General features: G+C 44.5%; 2 protein-coding genes across 12 annotated transcripts in view; one reads left to right on the top strand and one right to left on the bottom strand.

Moving 5' to 3' along the window:
- The window catches only part of ZFYVE28 (zinc finger FYVE-type containing 28), a 291376-nt gene extending 290158 nt beyond the window's left edge, over positions 1 to 1218 (bottom strand). For all 10 annotated transcript variants that reach the window (XR_004000571.1, XR_004000572.1, XM_030563864.1 and 7 more), the window contains exon 1: positions 770 to 1218. Coding sequence is in view for 8 of the 10 variants with exons in the window: in XM_030563864.1 (XP_030419724.1) it covers positions 770 to 808 (39 nt within the window). In the remaining 2 variants the exon portion in view is untranslated. The remainder of the gene's footprint in view (positions 1 to 769) is intronic.
- Positions 1219 to 1704: 486 nt separating this feature from the next.
- Positions 1705 to 19589, top strand: part of CFAP99 (cilia and flagella associated protein 99) — a 92631-nt gene continuing 74746 nt past the window's right edge. Inside the window, exons 1-3 of one of the 2 annotated variants that reach the window (XM_030565191.1) lie at positions 1711 to 1768; positions 1995 to 2030; positions 6676 to 6803. In XM_030565191.1, coding sequence (XP_030421051.1) covers positions 6693 to 6803 — 111 coding nt within the window. In that variant the 5' untranslated portion in view covers positions 1711 to 1768; positions 1995 to 2030; positions 6676 to 6692. Of the gene's footprint in view, positions 1769 to 1994; positions 2031 to 6675; positions 6804 to 19589 lie in introns of both variants that reach the window. The other variant, XM_030565192.1, reaches the window with a different exon arrangement.

Raw genomic sequence — 19589 nt, forward strand, 5'->3', positions numbered from 1 at the left:
ACTGATAAGCTACGCGAAGGGCTCTCCTGACACGCTGAGAAACCCCTCACTCGAATGCAGGTGCCTTGCCTAGCACCCTTTTGCTGTCTCTGAAACCACAGTGGGTCATTATCAGCAGCACAAATAAAACAAACTCCTATTTCTCTCTGAATCTCGGCTGCCTCCCCTTTAAAATTGGGTCTACCTTATAATTAAAAAAAACCCGCATATTCTTCAACTGCCAAGGGTCGAATCGGTTGCAAGTTACAGCAAATCACCGGATGCCGGTGACAGATACGCAAGGTTGGGAGGACGGCGGGTTGCCGAAATCCCTACTGAGCTGCACACACAGTCCAGGTGAGCCCCTGGAAGCATCCCTCCCCCCCAAAGCGAGGCACGGCCGGGCCCCTCCTCGGACCCCTTCCCTGGCGCTGCACCACCCCTGAGAGGGGCTCTCGGCAGGCTGCCCAACAACACCGAGACAATAACATGCTCCCTCCTCTGCCCACAGCAGCTCGCAGGGGAATAGGATAGGCACAGCGGGGCAGGTACCGCCCCCCACCGGACCGGGGGCTCCCCCCAAGGACTCCGCTCACACGGGGGATCCTGCAAGACACCTCGGCCGGCGCTCCCCGCGCCTGTCCCCGGCACCGACACCGCGCACACAGGCACCGGGGGCTCCCTCGCCCCCCAGCGCGCAGGAAGGGCTGACACGTAATGAACACCCCCAAAGCAGAGCCGCTGCTCCCGCTCGGCGGCGCGCCGGAGATGCAACCGGCTCTCAACTTACCTTGGGCTTGTAGAGCCACTTTCTGAATCTGTTCATCATCACCCCAGCTGCTGCCTGCGCCTCTCAGGCCGCTTCCCGTCCCGGCTGGTTGGGGGGGGGAAGGCGGGGGTTACGGATCCCTCTCCCCCGGCACCTCAGGCGGCTGCTGGGGGACCCGGCGAAACCCCGTCCCCTCTTCGGGCTGCTCTGCGGGGCTGGCAAACCCTGGCCACGCAAGCCGCAGTCAGGCTGGAGCCGCGAGGGAGGCTCTGCCCTGCTGCGGAGGAGTATCCCCGAGGGCCCCCTCAGGCTGACCTGCCCCGGCACCGGCCAGCAGCGGCGGCGGCGGCGGCGCCTCTCTTCATTGACAGCCCCCAAAACATTCCACCGCCGCTGCCAGCAGCAGCGCTCACTGAGCGCATGCGCACAGGCGGACCCGCTCAAGCCCTGTGCGCTGCCTTTGGCCAGCGCTCTCGACTCTTGGACCAATTGGAAGGCGGCCGCGAGGGCCCCCCCCTCCCCGCTCACCCCTCCTCCTCGACTGCACATTTGCGGAACATGGGTCCCTCACCCTAAGCAAGGTTAGCAGGGGAGGACTACAACTCCCAGCATGCCATGCCCCCGTAGCTCAAGGGGCCACTGAAAATAAGAGTGGTGAGTTGCATGCTGGTACTTGTAGTCTTGTCGCGGGGCAATGATTAATGCGTCCACTTAATATTAAGTAAATTATTATTATAGTCAACCCGGTTAATTGGGGTTCAGGCAGTTTCTGGGGCTAAAAAAATCCACCAGCTGGAGTCCCGCTGACCACCAGTTGCTAGGCAACGGTAGGTAAACATTCGCCGCCATCGTGCTTTCAGTCTTGTAGTTTTATACTCCTCCCCTGACCATTCAAATACACGAATGAGGACGGCTGAGTCGACTACAAATCCCAGAAGCCTCTGCGGGCATTATCTGTAGAGAACCAAGTAGTCTCCGCTGCAGGTGGACTGTGCTGATTCTGCTGCGGCTCCCATAGCGGTGAGTGAGGGGGCTGGGCCATGCTGTGACCCCTTACTACTGGCCCAGGGATTCAATGCCTTCACCTTCAACTGCAAACGTCCCGCCACGGCCCTTCGCCCGCCCCAGGGGGACCCCTGTTTAGGGCTCGCCCCAGCCAGCCCCCCCCCGGCCCCCGAGGCTCGCTGCTATTTAGTTCACTGTGTGAGAGTCTTCAGGATGAAACCCAGTGCTTATTTTGTACCAGGGCTGATCCCGGCACCTGGAGCTTTCGGCATCAGTGGTGAGTATTAAAAAAAAAAACACCGCAAACGCTGTCACCTCTTTCATTGCAAATTAAACAGCGATGAAACCTTAAAAGCCCAGTTGTGTCCACCCTCCCTGTGTAGAAATTAAAGTAAAACAGCCTTTAGTTTATTTATTTGTTAGAAGACCAGAGAAGTGCCTCAGTATCCTTGGTTAAAATTTTCCCTCTCCCACCCTATTGAGGAGCTAATTAGACTTGCTGATGGCCTCCCCTACAACTTCAGAGGTAGCTGCTTTTCATCCTTGTTTCTGTCTGGTCACACTTACTGTGTACTGGGCACATTCCAAACATGGTCTCTATCATGGGAGCTGAGAGACCAACAAAGAAACAAACAGAGGGTAGAGAAGGGGTGTTGCATACATGCAGTTATTTTAACTAATATGTCAATATAAAATTACTAAAATAGGACAAGTAAAGTGTACTCCACAAGCATAACATTGACAGGAAGATAGCCACAGGCATGTTTCTGAAGCACTTTGGGATCCTTCAGGATGAACAGTACTAAAAATACATGAGATCTTTTACTGGACCAACCAGCTTTTGTTGATGGACAGTATGAGCTTTTGAGCTACACAGAGCTCTTCTTCCTTCCACCAACAGTAAAAGATATTACCTCACCTATCTTGTGTCTCAGATCCTGGGACTAACATAGCTACAACACTATAAAATACATGAAACGCTATTATTCTCTGGGGTTGTTAGCATGTAAGCATTCTATAGTGCAGTGGTTCTCAACCTTTTTTCCTTTACAGACCCCTACAACTTTTTGAATGGAGGTGTAAACCCATCTGGAAATAGTATGTAGACTCCCAAGGGTTAAGAGCCACTATTTTATGGTAACAACGACCTTTCATGGATCTCATATATAGTCTGCAGGCCCCTCAGGGTCTGCAGACCCCAGGTTGAGAACCACTGCTATAATGGACATCACTGGGCAAAGCAGTTATAATTGCTTACACCCCAGCGTGCGTTGTCAGCAGTAGGGATCAAACTTGGTACATCAGGCGCTTAATAAATGATCCTCTGCTGCCTGATCTAAAAGAGCCTATTCTCTTAGTAGTGGCTGTACCAAGCTCAGATGTCTAGTCGGCCTGGCCACCACCACAAAGTGCCACACAAAGTGGGCATAATAGCTTACATACTCTCCCTGGCCAGGCAAGCATGTTATGCGCTTCAGAGGCTTACCAATTCAGTTTACTATAGAGGCCACCAGTTGTAATGCCAATGCCCCTGTGTGAGTCATTGCCAGCAGGGATCAAAGCTGGGAGGGACCTCTGGATCTTAATACTTTGAATCTTTACCACGTAAGCTAAAAAAATTCAACTATCTTAGCCAAGGCTATAGCAGGTTCAGTCTAGTTGGTCTAGCCACACCGAGCAGACATGGCTTACACAGACAAACAGCATCTGTTACATACATGACCATAAATGTATACTTTTGACAGACAAAACAGAGATAAGACAAAAATGGTTAAGATGTGTGATCATGTGCATCACTGAAGGGGGAAAAAATGTTCACTGTATAGTTTAACCAGAATTCTAGTGGCTGACTAGATGTCTATAAATATAATAGAAAAAAAAAGAACAGACTATAATATTTTGACTGTATTTTGCAGAATATTGAGAGTTAGGACTGCTGACCTTTATTCCTAATTGTGCCACTGATTGTGGTGACCCTGGACAACCACTCTTAATCACTCTGTCCCTTTGTTTACCTATCTGTAAAATGAGGATAATAAAATTGACTTGCCTGAAGGTTGTTGTGTAAGGATTAATAGCTGTGAGAATGCACTGTGAGATCATCAGATACAATAATGCTATATAAGAGCACAATATTTTTACTATGCATATTACAGAGCATGCAACTACACGCTTTAAAATATATTCATGGTAGGATGTGTCAGAAAATATCAAATGTAGGATCTGGTCCTTTAACCAGTCAGCACACATTAGAATTACTGCTATTGTACATCCATACCACTTGTGTGGTTAAAAAAAAAACACACACACACACACCCCTTTTCCATCTAAAGTTATGCTGCCCTAAGACAAAAGCATGCTGCAAAGAGAAGTTGTACCCTGACTCCAGTTGATTATGGCCATAAAGTGGTGTGATTAAATGTTAGGGGTGCAGAAAGTTATATAATAAGTGGGGATGCTCTGTTGTAGTCATATTTCCCTTCTGTGGAACTTTTTACCCCACATTCTTTGCAGTTTCCATGGTTTTGTTTCCTTCTGTGCCACATAGATGAGAAAAGCATCTGGGTCGTTTTGAGCAGCACCTACTCAATCTCACTGAATTTCACAAAAACCCTTTTTGGTCCTGATTTAAGGAGGTGTTGTAGTTCCACTGACGTAAATGGGTTGCAACCTTTTAAGACTAATAATTGAAATTCTGGATATGGTAGTGAAGGGTAAAATGTCTGTTGACACTGAAAACTTTTTAATAGCTCAAGATTAGAAAATATAATCTCCTATTATACTTTGCAAACAGAAGGATGCCGAGGCACCAGCTTGTGGTTTTAACTCCTAATTTTTAGTGCCCTTCCATCTTATTGTGAATTTAGTTCTGTTTTATTTGACTGAAGCCAGCATCAAAAATAAACAAACAATCTGATAATCATTTTTTAAAATAAAACCTGTTAAAGTCAATCTGTTTAAATATAGTCACTCACTGAACTGCTGCCGTTAAGAAAATGTTTTTACATAGTACCTGTATCAGGGGTTCTGACTGTTAATTACAGAGCTTCAAACACCTTGGTTTTCATTTAACTATTTTCAATTTTTTTTTTAATTTTTACTGGGGATGTGTGAAGCTCAGGATGTTCAGAGGGTGAGGGCCCCAACCTCTTCCCATTACAGCATATGGAAAGACTCCCTTTGACTTCAGTGGGAGTTGGATTGGAAGCCTTAGGGCAGTCTGAATAACCACATAGATACATATCCCACCATGCACCCTTATCTAAATCTTTAGAGCCTGAAAGAATTTTGGCATTCTTGGGTGGAGCAAATTATACCCCATAAAAGGATATAGAAGTGAATGTTCTCCTCTTGCACATTGGATGGTTCTGGGCGGTGTTTTCCCTGAAGCAGAATGCTTCCTAATGCTTTTTCTGTGGCAGAGTGACTCTGTGGCACCACTCACACCTAGGCTGTCCCTTAAAGACATGAGGTAGCTTTATAACATTTATATAATAATAATACAACTGCTCAGAAATTTTACTAGTTAGCAGTTGTTTTAATCAGATCCGTTAGCTATATGCCCATATTAAACAATCACACAAACTAATTTTCCTTTCAACAGTTTGAGATTAGTATTTAAACATATTATGGCAATTTTAGTGAAACATAGTAGTGCTGGAAGGCAAGGTACAGAAGCTTTATATTAGGAAGTATTCTAACAGCCTTTTAGAATCTTGATCAATCATTCTTTTTTTAACAGAAGTGTATGATAATATGTTAAATACAAGATTTTGGAGGGTTTAACATTTTATTTTCACTATGAAAACATTAAACTGGTGATAATTTTGGTTTGCATGACTGGACTAAGATAATGACTTTACTCACTGAACATTATTAATGTTTGCCTGGCAATGTAAACAGGCATGGTGATGTACAGAAAAATGTTCTCAGGACAGAGACTTCTTTTAAGTCTAGGGAGCCAGTTCCACAGATTGTTGCTTATATGAGTAATACATAGCATAATGAGGGATGTCAGCAGACAGGGCCAGCTTTAAGCCTATTCCACCAATTCCCCCGAATCGGGCCCCGCACTTAAGAGGGCCCCATGCCCAGTGAGAATCCCTTCCCTGGCTAGAGGCACCTTTATAATTTTTACTCACCTGGCAACACTCCAGGTCTTCAGTGGCACTTCAGCGGCGGGTCCTTCACTTGCTCAGGGTCTTCGGTGACACTTCGGCAGCAGGTCCTTCAGTGCCGCCAAAGACCTGGAGCAAGTGAAGGACCCGCCGCCAAAGTGCCGCCGAAGACTCGGAGCACCGCCCAGTGAGTACAAGCTTCACGTGTTTTTTGACATTTTTTTTTTAAGTCGTCCCTGCCGGGGCCCCGCCAAAACTGTTCGAATTAGGCCCTGCACTTCCTAAAGCTGGCCCTGTCAGCAGACAAAGGGGCAGGAGCGAAAGGGAACAGAGTAAGGGGGTATTGTGCAATCCTGAGTTGTTTCCCTAAGACTGGATTTAAGACTAAAGTTTTGTCTTCAGTTACATCTCAATAGGAAAGTTCTGTGGGTTAAATTAGGGCAGAAATTGGCCCATAAAGTATGCATGCTAGAGTTACTGTTTCTCTCCAATATACATTTTAGATATAATCTTCACCCAATACCCTGGTACTGAAATTAGTTGAAAATGTTATCCTAATGATCATTAAAGAGACATTGTCAGAATAAAAAAGGCCTCATCATTTGTCACTTATTTTATAGATGTCAATAGCGTCTGGTCATTCCTTCTGTTAACTCTTCTGGTTGGGCAGTTGGGATTTTGAAGGCTTAACCTGAATGTTCCCATTTACAGTACTGCAGTACGTGTGTCTCTGCAAGCCTATCAACATACATTATGCTGCAATTGAAGGAGCCATGAAAATTTAATGATTTACTTTATTTATAGGACTCTGCGTGGTGAAAATGGCCAGCCCGAAAAAACATATTGAAATAGTGGTCCAGCAGCTTAACAAATTTAATCCTGAAAATGAGAGCACAGAGCATCTCTTGGATGAGTCAGCTAAGGTTTTACAGGTACATTAAGTGCCAGTTTATCCTTGGTGGATTTCACAGTTTTAGTGGGAGCTTTTTAAATGTAAAGATGTTCCTTCTCTAATGTAATATTTTGAATTACACTGAATTTTCCTATGTGTTTTATAATGTTAACCTATATCTAGGGTGACCAGATTTTCAAACCCCAAACCAGGGCCACTTTCTTATAGTTGTCACCAGGAGCCAGGGAACTGGTATGAGAGGATTTGAATGAGACACCTTGGCCTGGAGGTTCAGTAGTGGAAGGTACTGGAAATGGTTTTGGTAGTTGGGGTGATGGGTTAGGCTCTTGTGGCTGAAAGGGTGGGTGAAAAGGGGGATTGTTTGCATGAGCAAGGATGGGAGAGAGATTGATAACAGATAGTGTTTGTCACTGGGGACTAGAGGAAGAGAGAGGAATGACGGTCCAGGGTACTAGGACTCGGGAGATGTAGATTCAAGTCCATGATCCTCTGCAGACTGTGTGTGACCTTGTAAGTTACTTAGCCTCTGTCCTCAGTTCCCAATCTGTAAAATGGGAATAAGTTGCACTTCCCTGCCTTATAGGAGTGTTGTGAGGTGCTCAGATACTCCAGTAATGGGTAACATAACCTCCTTAGACAGATACTGTAGTTAGATGGGAAGAAGTAAGTAATATGGGATTGTTTGGGGTGAGGACATACAACTGATGGATGTATATTACTATCATCCTATTTACTTTCATTCAACCTCTTTTCGCTGGTCCCTGGCTCCTATTCCAGTACTGCTTCCCCTTTTCACTTCTACTGGTCTAGACCAGAAGCTGCCTCTATGTTGGGCTCAGTGTGGCACTTGCCAGGCAACCTCCTGCATTTTTTTTTAAATTCTGCCTCAGATTGTCTATATCCTGCAGATGGTGCACCCTCAAAGAAGGGCCACAGAATCAAAAAGGAAGCAAAAGGAGCTTAGAGATAGGGAGGGTAGTGTGTCTAATCTCAATGGAAAGGAAAGAAGAGAGGTTGGAGAGAAGCTAGACATCCTTCTGGCCAATATAGTTTAAGTAAACCAACTGGAACAATGCAAAAAGTTGTATTTATGGTCCAGAACCAGAATGTATGGTCACCCTAACAATACCCCAACGCTGCAGTCCTTAACTGGTCAGTACTCCAACTGGGATCAGCACATGGGGCTGATTCTCCACAGCCTTGCGCCTTATGTAGTCCTTTCCATCTATGCAAAGCAGGTATCAAATGCTACCCTTTTAACTGAATAGTCTTTTAAATCCTCTTTGTACAGATGTAAATAGCTACACAGAGTGCTAAGCAGTGGAAATCAAGCCGAAGGACTTCAGGCTAAGGTTCAAAGTTAACCCTGTTTGGGTTTTGTTTAAATGGTAATGTTTTGTTTACCATCAACACTTTTTTTAAAATGGTCTTGTTTCCTACTACTGTCTTCTTAGTTCTTTTACGGCATCTGGAGCTCAAATCTCCATTACAATGCTCGGATGGGTTTGCACCAAGGCAACATCATTTTAGTAGTCTTAGCAGTAGATATCATGGGCCACACAATGCTTTTATTTACATGTGGGCATCCCTTTTATGTCGCTGCAGTGGAGTTGTACCAGTGTAACAGAGCAGATTTTGGTATGAAAATTATATAATGAACACTTTCTATTGCATTTATTCCACACCTGAACTGTATTGACTCAGAATAATTTTGATAGGAAACTTCATCTGCTCTTCATACAGCAAAGAATAAGGGCATTTAAATTGTTCATTCACAGTTTTCGAAGAAGGTTGGAGGAAAGGAGGGAAAGTGCTATATCAACACCTCTGTATTTCTCTTCACATTTATTGAACAGTTAAATTGTACCTCCCACTCTAGAGTGGGAGAGGTAAAGACAAAAGCACCACAATGGAATCAACCTTCCTTACACATCGTTTTTAAAAAGGAGGAACAGGGAAGACTGAATGTAAGGATATGGCAAAAGTCCCTATGATACTTGCACTGTCTAAATTCTGCTATTTGTTTCTTTACTCTCCCTCCCCGAGTATTTTTGCTGTCATTTTATCCCTGAAAATGAGATTCCTTTTTACATACAACTTTTTATAAAAGTCGCTATAGAAACCATGCAGTTATAACTCATTCTTCAAGGAAAGCTCTCTTGATTGTGATTTATTCTTTCCTCTTATTTTGCATAATGGGCTGTTATATGGGAGGCGGGGGAAAATAGACTAGCACCTGTGTATATTATTTCTCTACACTCTTTTGTCACCTGTCATTTGTATTTTATCAGTGTCACAGAAATTCTTGAAAGTCAAAATTAAAATATTTTCTGCTTTACTGTCAATTAAATTCCAAATTGGAATTGTACAAAGTCTTTCATTATAAATAGATTCTTCTTGCAAGTCAATACTTTACACTTCTGATAGTAAATTCTTTTTCTGCTTGATCTCCAGCAGTCCTTATTTAAACTGTATTATTAATTCCTGGCATCTGTGGATGTTTGTGTTGCTACGATGTTCTTTAGTCAGGAGGGAGTGGAGTTATTCTGGGTATATACAGTGGTGAGCTGGAGCCGGTTCCCACAGGTTCCCAAGAACCAGTTGCTAAAATTAGACCTCTGTGGAGGACCGGTTGTTAAAGGACCAGAGAGTGGGCAAAGAACTCCGGTCCGTGGGCCAGACCATCCTGTTGCTCCCAGGATTCCCAGCTGGGGAGGCTGAGGCTCCCCCGGTCCTTCCCCTGCTTCCCCCCAGCTGTAGTGTGGACAGCTGCTGGCATCGGCTGGGCAGCTCAGCTGAGCCCTGGAGTTGTCCTGCTGCCTCTTTTTGAGAGGCCTGGCAAGGTGGCAGGGGGGGAACATGTCATGCTGCAAGCTCCAGGGCTGGCCAGAGGGGAGGGGAGGGGGCAAGTGGGGCAATTGGCTCGGGCCCTGCAGGGGCCCCTGGCCCCACGAGGATGTCTCCCCTCAGGCCCTCCCCTGCTACCCCCACCCCAAAGAGCCACAGCATGGCCAGCAGCCGGGCAGCTCAGCTGAGCTCTGGACTGCCAGTAAGATAAAGGGGCTGTAAGCTCCGGGGCCGCGGGGTGCAGGGCAAGTGGGGCAATTTGCCCGTGGCCCCACGAGGATGTCTCCCTCCAGCCTCCCCCGCAGAGCTGCAGCATGGCCAGCAGCTGGGCAGCTCAGCTGAACTCCTGTGTTGTCCTGCTGCTTTGAGCTGCCAGCAGGGTAAGGGGGGAGGGGGCTGCAAGCTCTAGGGCTGGTGAGGGGGCAAGTGGGGCAATTTGCCCCAGGCCCTGCAGGGGGCCCTGGCCCCATGGGTATGTCTCCCCCTGTCCTGGCCCCTCCCCCCACACCCTCCCCCCTTAAATCAGAACTTTTTATAGGGAACCAGTTGTTAAGATTTTGGCAGCTCATCACTGGGTATATATATTGGTGTGTCTACGAGCAGAATTTGGCCCTGTATTTACAAACTAACTATAAAACGCTATCAGTCCAAATATCATCTGACTGGGTTAGTCATAATTGTGAGCTGCTATTTAAAATTTCATTTTATTATCTTGCAAGGTGCCCTGAGATGCAAAGAATAACGGTAGCTCTAGTAGTGTACTTTTCATTAGACTTGATGCCATCTACAGTACATTCTGGGATAGGTCTCATTTACACAGTTTGCTTTGATAATGCATCAGCAAAGCCTTGCAGTCACATCTGGAAAAAAAATGAGAGTTTATTTGGATTACCATGTCACCTAGGACCCCTAGTCATGGGCCAGGACCCTGTAGTGCTGGACGCTGTATAAATAAACAAAGATGGACTCTGCCCCACAGAGTCTGCAGTCTAAATAGAAGACAAGAAACAGCAGATGGATACAGACAAATTGGGGAGTTTGAAGAAACAGTCATCCCCATGATACACAGTCATCGCTGCACACCAGCAACTTAACTATTGTCAAGTTTTTTGTACACATAACAGCAAATAAGAGTTTGAAGGAGAGATGGGAAGGAGAATAATGAGGTAGCATTGTGGATGTTTGCAGAAAGCTCCTCCTCCCAATCACGATGGGCAGCATAGGAGAAAGCACAAAGATGATTATGAGCAAATGTAACCAATGGAGAATGGAAGTTGGAATCATTGACCAGATGGACATGGGAGTCGACGCGTCAATAGTGAATAAGCGATAAGTAGGATAGGGATAGGTCATGAAGAGTCTTGAAAGTAAGAATAAGTAGTTTGATGCAAGGCACGCTGGCCACCTAGGAGCTGGAGGGACATGCCAACTGCTTCCTGGGAGCCACCTGAGGTGAGCGTCATCTGGAACCCGCACCACGAACCCCCTTCTATGCCTCAACCCCAGGACAGAATCCCCTCCCACACCCAAACTCTCTCCCAGAGCACACATTCCCTCTTAACTCCCCGCCCCAGCCCTGAGCCTCCTCCTGCACTCCAAATCCCTCATCCCTGACCCCACTCCAGAGCCCACACCCCCAGATGGAGCCCTCACCCCCTCTAACACCCCAACCTCTTGTCCCAGCGCAGTGAAAACGAGCAAGTGTGGGGGAAAGCGAGCAACAGGGGGTGGAGGAGGGTGAAGTGAGCATGGGGTGGGGCAAGGGTGTTTGGTTTTCTACAATTAGAAAGCTGGCAACCCTACTTTTATCCAGACCAGAGAAGAGGATGTTTTAGTAGTCAAGACACAATAGGATGAGAATCTGGATGAGAGTTTTAGCTGTGTGAACTTAGAGGTGTTTTTCAGAAACCAATCTACAAGATTTAGATGTAGGCTGGATGTGAGGAACTGAGGAAGGTGAGAGCTAAAGATGATACCATATAGGCCCGAGTGAGTGGCAGGGTGGTGGTGGGGACCACAGTGATCACAAGAGTAGGTAGCAGGGAGGGGTTGGTCAGGGAAGATTACGAGTATTATTTTAGCCATGTTGAACTTAAGCTGACTGTTAGGCATCCACAAAATTTCAGAAAGGCCAAGGTTTTAGATTTTAATTCAGAATTCTTACTCACACAGAAATGATTGTGAATATGCTCTCAAGGTAAGGTTGAGTTTGGTCTTCAGGGAGAGAGTCCGGGAGCTACTTTGAGCAAGCCAGGTTGTATCCTCACCAACCAATCTACCAGTAGCACAGGGTCAGCCCTGGGAAGACCTCTTCCCTGTTATATTTTCAAGTTAGATGGTAAGAAGGAATTGTGTAGTGAATTGGAGAAAAACAAGAAGAGGCAAGCAAACAAATACATGTTAAAAATGAAGGAGAGTAAAGTGGCAAGAAAAGAATATGAGTAGTAAAATGCGAAGGGACACAATTGCAGTGAAGATGTGCCAGCCTTGTGGACACATTTTTTATAAATAAGAGAAAACTCCTACTCCTTCTGTTATGATCATTCTAAATGAAATGTGGTTAAGGATTTCTATTTTTGGATAGCAGCAGATAAACATTGTGTTACATGATTAGAAATCAGTGATCAAAATTAGTCTACAATTGATTCAGCATCTTACCCATGCTAGATCTCTTTTGCTGAATACTTAACATCCCCATGTCATGTTCTAAAAGGGATTTTTTTCCATGCATTGGTAATGTAGAAGGGTGGACTCACTGGTAGAGCACCTTCTCCTGGCAGGGTGTGGGGTAGAAGCTCTCTCCTAGCTAACACCACCTACTGACAATTGCTGCAGTCCCACAGTGGTTCACTTTGTCTCATGGTTTGACCCTCCAAACAGGTCATTTTAAAGTCTCTCCCCTTGTGGGGTACCAACATCTCAAACAAAGTGTCCCACACAACATTGGTCATTGATACCCCATCTTCCACCCTCTAGGGCTCCTCTTCCCTTCCACACCTCTGTCAGAGAAGGGCCTCAGGGATTCTACGTGGAATCTTTTAACCCAGCTGAAAACCAAAACACAATGAAAGCAACTTCTCCCCCCTCCCTCAGGCTTAAACTTTAATCCATCCTGGGTCCTCCCTAGCTCTCCATTCCTCTGGAGAAGAGGAGGAGTTACCTCAGGAGTTACCTCCCTTGAATCTAGGCTTTACTCTGGATCCTCCATATCTATCTTCCTCTCAAGGCCATCTGCCTGTCAATGGGCATTCCCTTAGCCCCACTGCAAGAGTCTCCTTCACCTCTGCTGCCCTCTTCCGTCAGGGCCTCTCTAAGGGTGTAAAATCACTCCTGAAGCCCCTCTTCAGTTAAACATCCTCCTGAGTTTCTTCTCTGGAGATCCAGATCCTACCATTTTGTCAGGGCTCACCACCAGAAGTTGCTCCACCCCAGTAGCTTATCTGGGTCTCTCCAGGTTCTACTCTCTACTATTGATAGAGAACTGGCGGAATTTGTCCCTTACATCCTCCCTTTTATGCTAGTCTTCCTCTTTATAGAAACAACCCATTTCCTTTCTACCTGGGCTTCATCTTTTATTAAGCCTGGCCCACCCACTAGGTGCAACCAGGTGGATTAACTAGCCTCTCCAGGCCACATTAACCCTTTCGCCATCTGTGTGGGATAGATATCCCATCACAGGTCCCTTTGAATTATCAGACTTAATCAACTCTTAAAAAGAAATCTACATTTTGATTTGTTATAGTTAAATTCGTTGCAACCTAAAGATTTATTATATTTTAAATTAATTAAATTGGCAGGAATGTTTTCAGTGAGAACATAGGTTAAATAGTACAATATACAGTTTGTAGTAACAGCAGACAAACTGTTAATTTTTTTAAACTTTGATCTTGGACACGCAGACTGTGGGCATCAAAGTTCATAAAACCAGATGCTAACTGCAAGCAAAGGCTTGTGTTTATATGGTGTGACCTGTTAGGCATCAAAGTGCATTCAGTCTGATTAGCCCAGTTAACACTTCAAACTGAATTTTTTGAAAATTCATCTTGATTCTTTTAGATAATAAGTATAAAGCAGTTTAATATCTGGTACTCACCTTCAAGGCCACATCCCTGCTGACATTTTGTACTATTCTCCTGTCAATACTAATACTCCTCTAATACGCGTTCCTAAACAATCCTTTGATATCCTTCTTTATGGCTTCTTCATTCCACATTTTGCCCATGTGTCCTAACTAACCTCCCTCTCTTCATTCAAACACTTATTCCATGAAGTCTAGCGAAGACAATCTGCCAAAAATAGCTCTGTCTTATCCAGAGTGTGTTTAGGAAAAGTTATAGTCGGTCATTATGAATAGGGCTAAAGTCATAGAAACATAATAACAATGTGAAGTGGCACAGGTACTGTTGTGGACCCAAAATAATCCTCATTTTCCTGTTGAAACTATTAGAACCATTAGCTTTTGCTGTAGTAACAGATGACATTTTAATATAGCACTCAATCTGGCAAACCCTCATGCAGCTACCCCATGTGAATAGCCCCTTTACCATAATAGAATTATTTGCCTAAATTAGGGTTGCAGGATCAGGCCATAGTTTTGACTTTTGTAAATCCAGCATAATTAAAAAGCTCACTGCTCTCATTGGGAGTTCACTGGTCTAGTCCTTTGTCCCTACAGTGTTGATACTGAGTTCAGCCTGTCTATTGGCCTCTCATGCAGTACATGCTTTAATTTGGCAAGAGGGCTGAACATTATCCATTAATCTGGTTCAGTTGTGTATGTCAGAGCCACCCACTCACTGAGCAAAATCCAAAAATGTCAAAAATCACAGATTTATTTTTAAACATGAAAATCACTTGATGTATGGTTCCTGTGATAAGTGTTACAAAACCTTAATTATACATGTCTGATGTGTATCATTTGTGACGGATTTTCACATGTAAATTGTGAGCTCCCTGAATAAAACCCATCTTCAATTATGCTTGTATAGTGCAGAGCACATCATCAACATTGATTTAATAATAAATACAGTAGTGTAAATCTTTCCTATGACTTCAATGGACTTTTGATTAGACCCTTAAGAGAGGAGTAACATTAAAGCCTGAAGTAATATAAACTAATCAGATCACATGTAAAGTGAGTGTATTCTGACTAGAAGTAGCTGAATTCAGTGTAAACTACTATTCAAATCTCTGGAGGTAAAAACAGCTTTCTCTATATGTAAAATATTATCTCCTCTCTTGAATGTTAGTTTAAACTTAGAATAAGGATTTCCAGCCAGGGGATTTCTCTTCCTCTCTCTCCACCCAAAGAGAAACCCTCTTTTCCTCCCCTTTCCCATCCTTTTCCCCCTTATTAATCTCTTGAAGAAGATACCTTGCTAGCCCTTTCCATCTCCTTCCCCCCTCATTGGCAAAGCTCCACCCCATGACCTGTCTATCTTACGTAACGTATCTTACTTCTTCTATTCTCCTGTGTTGAAAGTATTGTGCTCATTCCCCCCTGCCCCAGCCTGCTTGATCCCAGTTCTCCTCTGCTGGTTCCTAGTAGAGCAAAAAGTCAGGAATCAATAGTGGGAAAGGGCACATTAGGAAAGCAGGCTAGGAGAGGTGGGGGATCCTACACAGAAGGAGGCAATGCCAGTGAGTACATATTTCAAGCAAGAGTCAACCTGCTTCATCTTCTTCCCAGCACAGAACACCCAATGGCTGCCTCCATGCCTTTAGGAACTGGTCACTTGCAAGGTATTAAACACTTGAGAAGTAGCCAATATTGAGCTTTCAAAATTCAAGGTCAAAATGGAGAGACTTTCAAGTGTTTCTGATGATAATGACATTTTGAATGTATGTAACAATATTTCATTTATTCTCAATGTAGCCAATGCACAGTGTAGTAATCGCTAGATTACCAAACACAAATCTCAGAACATCCAATAGGCATCTACCGTACATTGACTGCTCTGCCACCAGTGCTGCCACAGTCATTCCACACCTCACAAACTGAGGTATGAAAAAAGTAAGTGAGTATGAACAGTGACTAAATGAATGGGTGACCTGTCCTGGAGAAAGTCAACAGACACAGGCTCTGTCAGAACAAAGGGGTGAGGTGAGTTCCAGTGCCCTCCCCTGAGAATACCCTCCCCCACCCAGACTCAGCCATACAGACCTGGGGATAGACAGCTTCCATGTACTAGCTAATCTCAACTGCCCAGTTGCAATCAGAAGAGAGAGGTGGCGTTTAAGATATACAGGACCCAAACCATAATGAGCTTTTTATATCAAAACCAACAGCTTAAATTATACCCATAAACTATTTAGAATCCAGTGCAATCTGTGGAGCTCAGGGGTAAAAAGCTCCTTGAATGAAACACTTGTAAATAAATAGGAAACCATATTATGCACTTGCTGAAGGTTCCAAGTGGTCTTAAAGTGTAGTCTCAAGTAAAGCGCATAGTCGTCAAACATGCAATCTGGAAGAGGCAAAACTGTGGATGTATGTGGTTGATCCATATCCAAAAGGAATAGTTAGCCTCTCTGCTAATCAAAGGGGAGGGGAAATCTTTTGGTTACTTCTGCTGTCTGGATATTCAAAGGCAATAGAGAATCCAGTAGGACCTAAGTAGCCAGCTTCAGTAACAAAATTGATTGCAATTGAGAAATTAGATATAATCAATTACAGTTTCTATGGAAATTTCCCCAGGCAAACAACTTCTAATCTCTGCCTTATCTAGAGGGACCCTCAGCCAACTAGCTCTAATGAGAGCTCCAATCTCAGATAGACACAGGATTCAAATCCTCCTGCAGAGCCAGTTAGGAAGTAAAACCTGCAACAGAGCCAGTCTCCGAGTGACCTAATGCCTGCAGCTGGCCTGTAGTAGGCTGCCTGATTGGCTGGAAGAGTACTCAGAACTGCTATTCAGCCCAGCAACAGTTTAGTTGTTTAGTTGTTTGTTTCAAGCATTTGCCTATGGCTGCGATAGCTCCTGTGTCTGGTTGTTCCCAGCCCTGCTTTTGTCTTGGACCCAGCCTTGCCTCATTTCAGGTAATCCAGTTCTGACTCTTGGCTTTATATCCAGACATCAAACACATAGTAAGTACCCTATTAAATTAAAAACCAACTTAGTAGATTTTCTGTCCAGGAGAGAGGACATTTTTGGTATATGGCCCATATAGTCCTTAGACATTAAAGGTCTGAGGCACAGCTGACCCCAAACTGCTCCTCTTGTCAACATATTGCTTAGCCTCAAGCCGTGTACTGATTATATGCTTTTTTGCCCATTGTTATGGTGCAGATAAGTGCATCATTTCTTTTTCTGTAGAATCATAGAATATCAGGGTTGGAAGGGACCTCAGGAGGTCATCTAGGCCAACCCCCTGCTCAAAGCAGGACCAGTCCCTAACTAAATCATCCCAGCCAGGGCTTTGTCAAGCCTGACCTTAAAAACATCTAAGGAAGGAGATTCCACCACCTCCCTAGGTAACCCAATTCAGTGCTTCACCGCCCTCCTAGTGAAAACGTTTTTCCTAATATCCAATCTAAACCTCCCCCACTGCAACTTGAGACCATTACTCCTTGTTCTGTCATCTGGTACCACTGAGAACAGTCTAGATCCATCCTCTTTGGAACCCCCTCTCCGGTAGTTGAAAGCAGCTATCAAATCCCCTCCTATTCTTCTCTTCTGCAGACTAAACAATCCCAGTTCCCTCAGCCTCTCCTCATTAGTCATGTGCTCCAGTCACCTAATCATTTTTGTTGTCCTCCACTGGACTCTTTCCAATTTTTCCACATCCTTCTTGTAGTGTGGGGCCCAAAATTGGGCACAGTACTCCAGATGAGGCCTCACCAATGTCAAATAGAGGGGAATGATCACGTCCCTGGATCTGCTGGCAGTGCCCCTACTGATACAGCCCAAAATGCCGTTAGCCTTCTTGGCAACAAGGGCACACCGTTGACTCACATCCAGCTTCTCATCCACTGTAACCCCTACATCCTTTTCTGCAGAGCTGCTGCCTAGCCATTCGGTCCCTAGTCTGTGGCAATGCATGGGATTCTTCCCTCCTAAGTGCAGGACTCTGCACTTGTCCTTGTCGAACCTCATCAAATTTCTTTTGGCCCAATCCTCTAATTTGTCTAGGTCCCTCTATATCCTGTCCCTACCCTCCAGCGTATCTACCATTCCTCCCAGTTGAGTGTCATCTGCAAACTTACTGAGGGTGCAGTCCACGCCATCCTCCAGATCATTAATGAAGATATTGAACAAAACTGGTCCCAGGACCGACCCTTGAGGCACTCCGCTCGATACCAGCTGCCAACTAGACATGGAGCCATTGATCACTACCCACTGAGCCCGACGATCTAACCAGCTTTCTACCCTCCATTCATCCAGACCATATTCTTTAACTTGCTGGCAAGAATACTGTGAGAGACCGTGTCAAAAGCTTTGCTGAAGTCAAGAAATAACACGTCCACTGCTTTTCCCTCATCCACAGAGCCAGTTATCTCATCACAGAAGGTAATTTCTGAACTGGAACTATCTTTTGTCTCTGCCCCTATTAATTCAGGGCTTCGGAAGAAGTACAGTAAATGGAGGCAGGTGATTGCACACGTACACTGTAGAATAACTGCTCATCAGAGCACAGCATTTGCTCATTCCCTGGTGTTCTGTATGTGCTAGATTTTATATGGCCTCCAAGTCACACTTTAAGCACTTCCGTCTTATGCTGTTTGTGGATCTCTTCCTGTTTCATCATTTTTCCTACTGCTCTTTCTCCTTCAAAAGTAAATAGAGTAAAATTGGTTTTATACATTACCTTTTCTACTCAGGGCATCTCAGAGCGTTTCATGCACTAATAAGTTGAATATCATGATTTTAGACAAATGGAGGTTCCAGTATTTTTTGCTCACAAGGATTGAGGGAGACTGGAGAGTGCTTATTATTGGAGCCTTACTGATGTCCTCTTATTTTTTCTCTTGAGGATGTTAATTTCATTTTTGCCTCGTAGGGAGAATTCCCTTCAAATACACTCTTTCAAATGATGGAGTATAATCTGGGGCTAAACGGCTTTACAGATCTTCAGTGAGGAGGTTAGATTTCTGAGTTTTTCCTATCAATCCTATTAAACTATTAAGTTAATAGACCAGTAGCTGAAAGAAACTACATAGATCTTGGTCCTGGAAGGTGTCAGTAGAAGTTGAGGGTGCTAAGTACTTCACAGGAGTTCTCAGCACCTTGCAGGATGGAACCCACAATACTAATATTAATTTCCTCATCTTTTAATTTTCCATCCACTTCTCTAGTTTTTTGTATGTCTCCTCATTGCCATCTTTCCCATGTTGGCTCCTTCTTTCCCAAGTGTGTCCTCTGCCCTTCTCTCTTCTTTTAACTACTCTTTGGGCAGAGCCTTGATTAAGGGTGCAGCTGAGGTCTCACTTATGCTGACTCCAGCCCCTAGCTGCTGGCAGGACTTTTTAAAGTTACATGATCCCTATGGTCATGCAGCAAATTTCAAGTGTGGTTCTACTATGCACCTTCTTACTCAACAGATCTTTTTGCAATATGTATTTAGAATCATATTTGCTGACTTCATTGACAAAAATACTTTTTTTTTACTATTTTTTAACTCCTATTAGCCCTGCAAAGTCAATAAAGCTGAGAAGAACTGAGCAGGACTCTATTTCTACTTGTGTACCACTGACAGACTCTTTGCTAAATTCCAACCCCAGAGCTAATCAGTTGCACTTGTGCAACCTCAGTGAGTGTAAGGAGACTGCAGGAGTATACCTGAGTTTATAAATTGGCCTGCAGAATTTTTATTAGCGATGATCCACAAGAAAAAAAGTACCCAGCTTCACTCTGAGAACCTAGGCTGAGTTTTCAGGGATGGCAGGTAAAAAAAACACATTTTTTAATGTGTTCACTGAATATATTTAATCTGAAAGACAGTAAAAGAAAATAAACCT

Source organism: Gopherus evgoodei, chromosome 5, assembly GCF_007399415.2.
Source record: "Gopherus evgoodei ecotype Sinaloan lineage chromosome 5, rGopEvg1_v1.p, whole genome shotgun sequence".
Lineage (NCBI taxonomy): Eukaryota > Metazoa > Chordata > Testudines > Testudinidae > Gopherus > Gopherus evgoodei.